Consider the following 11,151-nt stretch of genomic DNA (forward strand, 5'->3'; position numbering starts at 1 on the left):
GTTACTCTCTCTTTTTAACTCTTGTCTCTCTCCCTCCCTCTCCCTCTCCCTCTCTCTCTCTCTCTCTCTCTCTCTCTCTCTCTCTCTCTCTCTCTCCCTCTCTCCCCCTCTCCCTTATATATATATATATATATATATATATATATATATATCCATCTCCTCTCATTGCTCGCCTTCAGAAACAACACAATCAATATGCTAGCTTGTCCGCTTAATGTGAATGGTAATAAATACCTCCTTCTTAAATTGGGTTCAGAAGGGCATACATTGACAGGGAAAATGACATGCCACATAAAAAACGAAGCATACCCATGTTTGAAAAATGGAAACAACAGATATGTGACTGGAAATAGTATTCTCATATTTCTGATTTGTCGTGCATATTCTTCATGAGTGAAGCACCACAGGTCTGACGGTAGAGCTGTGATCTCCTTCTAAAAAAGTGGAGCTGCCACGTTGGTAGACAGAGCTCCCAGGGACATGCGGGTGGCTGGTTCAGATACCTTCATGCAGGCTGGGAGATAAAACGGGGAAAACACATTATGGGAAAATATATATATTGTTGTAACAACCCTGGGTTTTGTGGAAGGGAATGTCATCAAACTACCTGTTGTCCACACAGACTGTTGCAGAACAGATTAAGTGGGATCAAATCTGTCCCACAAGACGTGCTGCCGGACTCGCTCTCTGTCTTCACCTTTCCCACGCTTCAACGCGTCTCCTCGGTCATCAAAGCAAACTAACCCCTTTGGTTTGTTTTATTAGTTGTTGTTTTTTGACCTCAAATGTCGAGTTTAAACATCCAATGATTGCATCACTCTTTGTTCAGAATAAAGTTAGATAAATAGAAGCTATTTAAGGATGTCTAGGATGTGCGATGATTTTTGGCTGTTGAATCATTTGGATGTATTACGCGTGCGTGTGGAGAGCCGACATTTGGGGGGGAGAGAGAGAGAGAGAGAGAGAGAGAGAGAGAGAGAGAGAGAGAGAGAGAGAGAGAGAGAGAGAGAGAGAGAGAGAGAGAGAGAGAGAGAGAGAGAGAGAGAGAGAGAGTGTGTGTGTGTGTGTGTGTGTGTGTGTGTGTGTGTGTGTGTGTGTGTGTGTGTGTGTGTGTGTGTGTGTGTGTGTGTGTGTGTGTGTGTGTGTGTGTGTGTGTGTGTGTGTGTGTGTGTGTGTGTGTGTGTGAATGTTAGGGGGGGAGGGGGGGCATGGCACACCCAAAACTGAGTGAATGACGCGCGTCTGTTGCTTCTTGTTTATGTCGATGAGCTCTCGGATTGGCGGAGCAATCAAAGGGGTGCCGGGCGCGCTGGGGGCGGGTGAAGCGCCTGTTAATAAATCCGGACGTCTCACCGTGGGCGGGAACATCAACAGTAAAGAGTGTGTGAGAGTGAGTTTGTGGCCACAAAGAGACACGGGAGAGCAACGCTGGAGGAGCCGGGGCTGTGGTGGTGTGGCGGCGGGCGGCGGTTGTGGTTGACCGGGGGCTCGCGGAGGGGGCGCGGCGGCCCCTCTATGCGTCTCCACCCGGACGCGCGTGTATGGACGACCACTTCTGTCTCCTGCGATCCCCCCCGCCGAACGCGACCGAAACCCAGGGTGACACGTTGGTGAACCACGGCTATACCGGAGAGGCGGAGAGCGGCGTGATGACGGTGGTCGCGTGTGACAACAACATGCTGGAGGAGTCGGCGGCTCTCCCGGGGGGCCACCTCTCCCTGGAGCGCTACGAGCCCGACCACGAGTGCTGCGAGCGGGTGGTCATCAACATATCGGGCTTGCGCTTCGAGACCCAGCTGAAGACCCTTTCCCAGTTCCCCGAGACTCTGCTGGGGGACCCCAAAAAGAGGATGAGGTACTTTGACCCCCTGAGGAACGAGTACTTTTTCGATCGGAACCGACCGAGTTTTGACGCCATCCTGTACTACTACCAGTCTGGGGGGCGCATCAGGAGACCCGTCAACGTGCCCATTGACATTTTCTCCGAGGAGATTCGCTTCTATGAACTCGGGGAGGAGGCCATGGAGAAGTTCAGAGAGGACGAGGGATTCATCAAAGAAGAAGAGCGACCTTTGCCGGACAACGAGTTTCAGAGACAGGTGTGGCTGCTGTTCGAGTACCCAGAGAGCTCGGGTCCCGCCCGGGGGATAGCCATCGTCTCTGTGATGGTCATCCTCATCTCCATCGTTATCTTTTGTCTGGAGACGTTACCGGAGTTCAGGGACGACAACAAGGAACCTGTTACGCCGGCGGTCAACGGCACGGCCGCTTACTACGGGAACCCGTTCTCGGACCCGTTCTTCGTGGTGGAGACGCTTTGCATCATTTGGTTCTCCTTCGAGCTGCTCGTGCGCTTCTTCGCTTGTCCGAGCAAGGCGACGTTTTCTAAAAACATAATGAACATCATTGACATCGTGGCTATTATCCCCTATTTCATCACCCTGGGGACCGAGCTGGCTGAGAGGCAGGGCAACGGCCAGCAGGCCATGTCTCTGGCCATCCTGCGTGTCATCAGGCTGGTGAGGGTTTTCCGTATCTTCAAACTTTCACGCCACTCCAAGGGGCTGCAGATTTTAGGGCAGACCCTAAAGGCCAGCATGCGCGAGCTGGGCTTACTCATCTTCTTCCTCTTCATCGGAGTCATCCTCTTCTCCAGCGCAGTGTACTTCGCCGAGGCGGACGACCCGGACTCCAGCTTCAGCAGCATCCCGGACGCGTTCTGGTGGGCCGTGGTCACCATGACAACCGTGGGCTACGGGGACATGCATCCGGTGACCATCGGGGGAAAGATCGTGGGGTCCCTGTGCGCCATCGCCGGCGTGCTGACCATCGCCCTGCCCGTGCCCGTCATCGTCTCCAACTTCAACTACTTCTACCACCGCGAGACGGAGGGCGAGGAGCAGGCGCAGTACCTGCACGTGGGCAGCTGCCAGCCCCTGGCGGAGGGGGATGAGCTGGGGAAGACGCACTCCACTTCCTCGCTGTGCAAGAGCGAGTACATGGTCATCGAGGACCAAGGGATGAACAGCGCGTTCAAACAGCCAGCGCCAAACTTCCCCACCACCACCACGACGACCACCACCATGACCACCACAGCGACGCAAAACAACTCACAGAATTGTGTAAACATTAGCAAAAAGATCTTCACGGACGTCTAGACTTGGTGTTTGGAATGGTGGGGGCCTTGGACCTGGGGGGGTGGGGGGATGCGATGCGCGCTGGTGATCCTTGTTTTGTTCCCGTTACGCACCGCTGGCTGTGCGCGCGCGCGCGCGCGTGTGTGTGTGTGTGTGTGTGTGTGTGTGTGTGTGTGTGTGTGTGTGTGTGTGTGTGTGTGTGTGTGTGTGTGCGCGCGCGCGCGTGCATTTGCGTGTGCGTTTGTGAGATCTGGGGAGGGGGGAGAGCAGTTGTAGACAGAGTAGACAGAAGCGCCTGTCTGCTCACAGATCGCGAGCTGCCTTTTGAGTCATACAGAATATATTGTGTGAAATATAGGAATCTATTAATTCATATCGACTGGGTGATTTATATTTGTTGCCATTGTGATGGAATTAATCGGTCGTGAATTGTGCAAAAGCGATTACTCAGTCACAGCGGTTAAGAGCTGTGATTTAAGAATGAAATACTAGTAGCCAAAATCCCTGTTGTATCTTCGTGCGTAAAACGTCATAATTCGTCTTCATGGACATTCTATAATGTTGGCATTCATTTCAATATGTATGCCTATGTCATCAAACACTGGATGTCTAAAGGCACAGTTAAGATAGTATCTAGATTTGATAATTATGTGCTTAGTTTTTGTTGTGCGTTTAAGTCTGGTCGAAATGCTGGTGTTCAAATACCCTAACCCTAACCTTACACGTTTCTTTATGGATCCTAATGCGTAGAACCAAACTAAAGCGACCAGCGTTACAATGTCTTCACCGGTAAGAGTATATCGGAGGCAAAATAGACCTGTTCATGTTCATACATAAACACACACTGGTCAAAGATGGAGCCTGTCAGCCTTTCTTTAGACGCCTCAGATCGCCCGCTGTGATGCAGTCGCCATGACAACGGTCGTTTCCTAGTCACCGTTGCCATGGCACCTCTGTTTCCACAGTAACCTTCCAGATGGCCCGGATTGGAATATACGCTGAAGATTCCTATCTAAAAGGCTCATCTTCGGTTAATTAAACAAGACTGCTTTTAACCCACGCTGTGCCGGAGTAAAGTGTCAGATCATCCAAAATAAACAACACAAGCCCAACTCGCTCACATTCTGTATTGAATTGGATATGACATTTTAGTATGGACACCCGGGTCCAAAATATCACCAGTGATCACAACCCATAAGCAAAGCACCAAATCATGATAGCCGCCACCCTCTGAATTGAGAGACGGAGGACCGAGCTTCGACGGATGTGGAATTATGAATGAATGGAGGAGGAGGTACATGGCTGCCGTCCTAGCTGCGGTATCCTCTTCTATCCGGCAGAGGGTGCTGTTAACCCACTGATAACATCGGTGAGTTTGGCGCACGTCTGAGGATTACTGATGCACTGTCATGGCCTGCAGACTGCAGTCACGTTCTTTTGTTCCTGTGTGTGTGTGTGTGTGTGTGTGTGTGTGTGTGTGTGTGTGTGTGTGTGTGTGTGTGTGTGTGTGTGTGTGTGTGTGTGTGTGTGTGTGTGTGTGTGTGTGTGTGTGTGTGTGTGTGTGTGTGTGTGTGTGTGTGTGTGTGTGTGTGTGTGCAGGGGCGCCGAAAAGGGGGGGGTAAAGGAGACGGATTCTAGGGGCCCATGATGGAGGGGGGCCCAGAGAGGCCCCTAATGATGATGAAATTATAATACAGAAATTATTATACTATTCTTTTCATGGGGCCCAAAATCCCTAGCAGCGCCCCTGTGTGTGTGTGTGTGTGTGCATGCGTGCGCGTTTGTGCGTGCGTGCGTGCGTGTCCGTGTGTGTCTGTCTGTGTGTTCGTGTATGTGGCTGGCATAGGTGTTTGTTTACGAATATTCACATAAACCTTCCTAGTTTTATGATACGAGTTTGATGTGAATGGAATAATAACATAACAACATGCATCAGGGAAAATATACATCTCGAAGGAGGCCATGTATGTTTTCTGTCGCAAACATTGGTGAAATGCGCTACAATTTGCCCCTCTTTTCCTTCACCTTCATTTGACTTTGTATTAAATGTTTTTTGCAGCAACAGTGACCATGCCATTTCCATATCCCCATCCCATGAGTCTCGCTAAAATGCTGCCCTCTCGTGGAAACTGGCCTGGGGGGAGGCGGAGGGGACAGGGGGGGAATTGACCCATTGCAATTTGATTGAGAGACTGGACATGACAGAGGAAGTAGCAACACAGTATTCATGTGAATGTACTGTAAACACCGAAAGGCAGTTCACCACGCAAACAGAAACCCTTCATAACATCGGTGCAGTGGCCATAGAAGCACTGTGCTGTTGTTTTGCGGTTCTGCCACTGTATCTATGATTGGTTCCTGCATGCTGTCACTATTATAAACAACACTGAGGAGCACCGACCTTTAGAACTTTGTTTATATATCTCCATTGTCATGTTATCTGCTTTCCTGATTTCCAAAAGTGTGAATGGCGCATGTGTTCACAAGCTAAGCGCATGACCCCAAATGTAGGCTTGATGCATAAGTGCATAAAGTCTCTTCTATATTAACTAGAAGAGGCGGGGTTGTAATTATCTCCTCCACACCTAAGACCCAACAGAGAGGTCGCACATAGTGACCCCTTCAATTGATTTGATCATCCTAGTTCGACCTCCCTGACCTTGACCCGTGACACTCATATTTTCGACCACATCTCAGACACTAAATACCAATAGGATGAGGTGGTGCTGTACCCTGAGAAAATCTTCATTAGCGATTGAGATGATGAGGGGTCAATGATACACCTTTACTGGACACCGGGGGAACTAATGGCTTGGGTGTATGCCAGATGGCCTTGGCTCGCTGGTGGTTAAACAAGGGACCATGCTGTGGTAGCTGATGAGTTTACTCTGCCCATTGACTCTGTTTAACTTATTTACCAACCCCTCCTCTCTCCTACCTATGCATGTAATATCCACCTTATTGTCCCCTGAGATTAAGTTAATTTTAAAATAGTTCATGTGTCAACAGTCACAGTTTACAGTTTAGAATAACAACAAACATGTAAGAAGGACAATAGCAAGACTCAATATGTTGTTATTATTATACTAGTGGGGAGAAAACTGGCAGATAAAGACATGGTTCTCCCTTCTCCGTGTCTAGACTGCCCTCTGCTCTCCAAAGAGCCCACGTTCGTCTGTATACTGCGTGAGTGGTAATGAGACAGTAGGGACCAGCTACACTGTTGAGCTCGGAAACCTATTGTTTCAGAGGGGAATTATAACAGTCTCTCTGTCTCCCATCTCCACCCTTTGTATTTTTTTAACAGGAGTTCACACTAAGGACGCACACTTCGGCCTTCACCTCTGTCAACCAATGGAAACACAATATCAAGGTACGAAGGTATAAACTGTTTTGTATTTCTGCTATAAATGTAATGTAATGAAATGCAATACTAATACCAATAATAATAATGAAATTAATTATTAAAATATAATATTGTTGATAACAATATTGAGGATAATAATTATACAAATAAGTATTTCTTAACCGTCAGCATTATTATTAATAAATGATAATAATAACAACCATCATCTTCTTCTTCTTTATCATCATAATATTTATAATAACTGTTTTAATGCCACAATGTGTTTTGCTCTGTTTCGATTAGGGGCCAGAATGGACAAGAATGGGAATACAGGGAGTAAAACAAGACTCAACTGGTTCTCTGCCTTTGCGAAGAACAACCATTGCATACTGGTTCAGCCAATAATACGTTTTCCATGAATGAGTGTTATGTCACTAAGTGTTTTGACAGTTGAGTCCTTTGTGGAGTCCATTACAGCAATGTGGATTTTCCCAGGATGGACCGGGATCTCGGAAAGGGACATTTGCAATATAAAGACGATGCTGGATTCAAATCTATACATTCACCAATAGAATCACAAAAACAATCCAAAACATTTCACTAGTACACTTTGGCCGCAAACATGGTTTTGGGCCCCACTGTTTACTCCATCTTGTTTGTTTTATGGGAAGTAATATTTATTCAAGGCAGACAATAGCTTTGGAGTGTATAGTCAAGGTTGGAGGTGAAAAAATAAAAGTAATAGTGAATTGCTTTTCGCGGTAGCTTTCCTGTATAATGTTACGATACAAATCGAGGACTGTTAGCCATATGCCTTCAATTTTCTCAGTGTGCTCTGTATTGCTACTGTGTGAAGAGACAAACACTTCCATGAGCTGGTTGCTGCTATTTCCCCGACACATTGAGAACGACGCACACAAACACACACATACACACCAAACACTCAGACACACACACCCAAATGGACACAAACCTGTAGAGAGCTTAATTTGGTTCCACACTGCCTGGATGTGTTTTTTTAAATGAGCCCCAACATGTCAGGGGAAGGTTATTCATGCCACTATTTGTGTGATTGCGCTGTGTTATATTAAACATGACCTGTAGGAACATATTGTGGGTTGTCATACTTTTGGGGCCCTATCAAAAACGTTCAAAGTTCACTCTAAAGTGAAATCCAAATTCCATAGGTATGCTGCCTATTGTGGGCCAAATATCTTGCTTAATTCAAACCTTAAGAAAACATCTCTTCTATAATGTGGCTCTCGGCTGCATAAACAAAAACAAAGTCATGTCAGGGAGATTTAAAGAAGTGGTCCAAACACAGAGCCGTAGACAGTTCCAGTCCAAGAGGTGCCATCGGGGCCAGCTGGCCGACAGCCACTGAACAGGCAAGATGGCAGGTTATTTAATAGAGGAGAAACAAAAGAACAGACAACTTCTTTGTTTGAGAGAACAACCAGATAATTGTGAGATGATCTGCTGCTTCTTAAAGTTGAACAGTACATTTCTGACACTTGAACAGCCCTTCAGATTGTAAGAGTTGTGAGAGGGCTAGATTGTGTAGCAAACCTTTTGAAGAGTCACACAACAACGACTGTGTTTTTGGGGGGGCTGTTCTGGTTTGGTGCTTGATTTCTGGTATGGTTTACTGGTAGCACGCGATCATAAGCTACCATTTAGCCATCTGTCGCAACATCCTGTGTTATTGAGCCTTGCTAAAACCGATACTAATATTTATGCCATTTATGCCATTCACATTTAATTATGTATAATCGAAGGGTTATGGTAGCGATAGTCCCATGTCAGCCTCCAGCTAGGTGGCTTTTACTGGGCTCCCCCTAAAACGGGACACAAGGTGCTGATGTTGAAACCGGTCCCTTGTAGAGTTCTTAGTATAAAGGAACACGGCGAAGGTGCTCCAAGACGCCATGGAGGAGATCTCCCTTAGTGTGTGAGTGGTGATGGCTGCTTTGACCTGTGCGCATTGATTACTCAATGCACAACAGGTGTGCAGCCTCATCCAGCCCCCAGAGTCCAATTAGTCTGGCTCGGGCCAGGTGAGGCTTCTTAAACCAGCCACCATCCACACACGCAAACTACCCTGATTATAATGATGTTAATGAGGTTTTATACGCACGCACACAGACGCACATATATATATTTTTATCTTTATATCTATTTATACATCTATACATCTTTACATCTATATATCTCTATATCTCTATATCCCTATATATATATATATTAATATCTATAGATCTATATTTATATAGACATCTATGTATCCATATCTATCTATACATACATTACATATCTATATATCTATATATATTGCTTAGGACATCATTACTCTGAAAACATAGTCATTGAATATGCCACACATTCTGCCACCCAATCAAATCGCAACCACGAAAGAATCACACAGGAAAGCACCTCACAGCCATCAGATTGCCCCTCTGTTAAAAAAGGTCAAAACTATCAAGTAAGTATGTTAATTGAACCAATGTTCAAAAAGATGCTTTGAAGCTACAATACAGTATAAACATCAGGCCTACCAAATAACATGTAATACATTCTATATTCTCCCTGTATACCATATAGTGGTGCCTAAAAGCCACCCCTAATCATGACCACTCAACAGAGATGAAGGTCGTTTTACAGGCGTATACATCCGTAGGTACGAAGAGTCATCCACGGTGCTTGAGAGAGCGACGGACACCTGTGATGTCATCAAAGCGCAACACCAGCCACGACACCAGCCGGAACTCTCCATAGCAACAAGGGAGGGGAGGGGCAGGATACGGGAGTGGCTGTAGCAACGCAGCCCTTCAGAATGCCACTGTATGGAACCGACTGAGCTCCGCATATATAGGTGAACCTCTGTCGATCCTTTGGAGAGAGGGGGGCTCCGCTGTTATTTGGATAATCAGTGTCAACTGCGGCAGTGTTTGTGACAATACGGTAATAATACCTCTTTATTCGGACAACGGCGGATTAAGGTTTGTGTGTGTAGACACACATATTTGTGGGTTAAGTTGTGACTTAGAATGTTTCATAAAAACACATGCAAGGTTGCACGATTTGTCATTAGCAGAGGAGCTTCTTTGTGTGAGAGAACGACTGGATAGTGACTAAATAATCCCTTTCCCCTTACAGTTGACAAGGACAGTTTGGACATTGCAACAGACTTTAATATTTTGAGTTGAGGCAGAGCAGCTTGCATCTTCTGTAGCAATCTGACAGCCTTTCAAAGGGCCACACAATGATGACTGTGTTTGTGGCGGGGGGCTGCAGCTTTGCTCGGGACCCCTCACTGACATCATCCCTCCTCTTCCCCATGACGATGATGGGCTGCCAGTAAACCACCGGTCACAACATCCTGTGTTATTGAGCCTTGCTGAAGCACATTCCAATATTTGTATGAATGGCATTAAAAGTTCATATTTAACCCTTAATAATCACAGGGAGTGTTCAAATCAGAAGTTTTACCACAGACACACACACACACACACACACACACACACACACACACACACACACACACACACACACACACACACACACACACACACACACACACACAGGCTTGGTGAGTGAGCCGCCTCCTTCCAATCAGCAGGGTTAGGGTTAGAATCACGTCACCCACGGAGACTGGTCTCTCCACACACGCGAACCAGGAGAGCCCTGAATGAGTGTGGAAGTATGCTTTTTAAAGCATGCTTCCCTACCTGCTCCTCAGGTGCTCCGCATTTCAATGATTGGCACCAATGCTCTTAATGGCGCCATCTGTTGTAAATCTGTGGTACAACGCCTCCACAAACTGCCCCTTGGGCCTCCAGGGGCGCTGTGCCAGAGACGGGTTTCCACAATATATATATATCTATATATATATATTAGAGCTGTCAAGCGATTAAAATATTTAATCGTGATTAATCGCATTAATGTCATAGTTAACTCTAATTAATCGCGATTAATCGCAAATTATTTTTCTATGCTAAATATCCCTTTATTTTTTTGTCCCATAATTCTTCTCATTTTAATTCTCTTATCAACATGGTGAAGTGCATCGGCTTGCCTTGTGCAAATGATTTTCTATTGATAACAACATTGGCATTACACTGATCAAAACAGGACGAGAAAAAAAAAAAAAAAATTTATTATTATTTTTTTTTTTATAAAATATTTGCGTTAATCGCGCGATAAAAAATTTAACGCCGTTAAATTTGGTTTGCGTTAACGCCGTTAATAACGCGTTTAACTGACAGCTCTAATATATATATATATATATATATATATATATATACCAATACCAAATATACCAATATACCAAACCCACCGCTGCCATCCCCCCCACCTCCCTCATCACGTGCCTGGAAGAGATCCGGAACTGGTTGAGCAGGAACTTCCTGAAACTCAATGGAAACAAGACCGAGGCCCTGCTCATCGGATCCAAATCCACCCTCACTAAATCACAACACACCCCAGCTCCACTCATAATCATTGATGGATTCCCAGTACCCTTCTCCTCCAAAGTCAAGAGCCTCGGCGTCATCCTGAACAACACCCTCTCATTCGCACCCCATATTCACAACATCACCCGGACTGCATTCTTCCACCTCCGCAACATCGCCAGACTCCGCCCATCACTGACCCAATCCAGCACTGAAA

General features: G+C 46.2%; 1 protein-coding gene and 1 long non-coding RNA gene across 2 annotated transcripts; both read left to right on the plus strand.

The window, feature by feature from the left end:
- The first annotated feature begins 1,277 nt into the window (after positions 1-1,277).
- LOC115547400 (potassium voltage-gated channel subfamily A member 3) lies at positions 1,278-3,324 on the plus strand. Its single transcript, XM_030361608.1, has one exon. The coding sequence runs from the start codon at positions 1,542-1,544 to the stop codon at positions 3,156-3,158; it is 1,617 nt and encodes a 538-aa protein (XP_030217468.1). The 5' UTR covers positions 1,278-1,541; the 3' UTR covers positions 3,159-3,324.
- A 12-nt stretch (positions 3,325-3,336) lies between these two features.
- On the plus strand, positions 3,337-7,592 carry LOC115547427 (uncharacterized). Its single transcript, XR_003977363.1, has 3 exons — positions 3,337-4,506; positions 6,445-6,510; positions 6,787-7,592. It is a non-coding gene; the product is annotated as an uncharacterized LOC115547427 (long non-coding RNA).
- The last annotated feature ends 3,559 nt before the right edge of the window (positions 7,593-11,151 follow it).

This window comes from Gadus morhua, chromosome 1, assembly GCF_902167405.1.
Source record: "Gadus morhua chromosome 1, gadMor3.0, whole genome shotgun sequence".
NCBI classification, from domain to species: Eukaryota; Metazoa; Chordata; class Actinopteri; order Gadiformes; family Gadidae; genus Gadus; species Gadus morhua.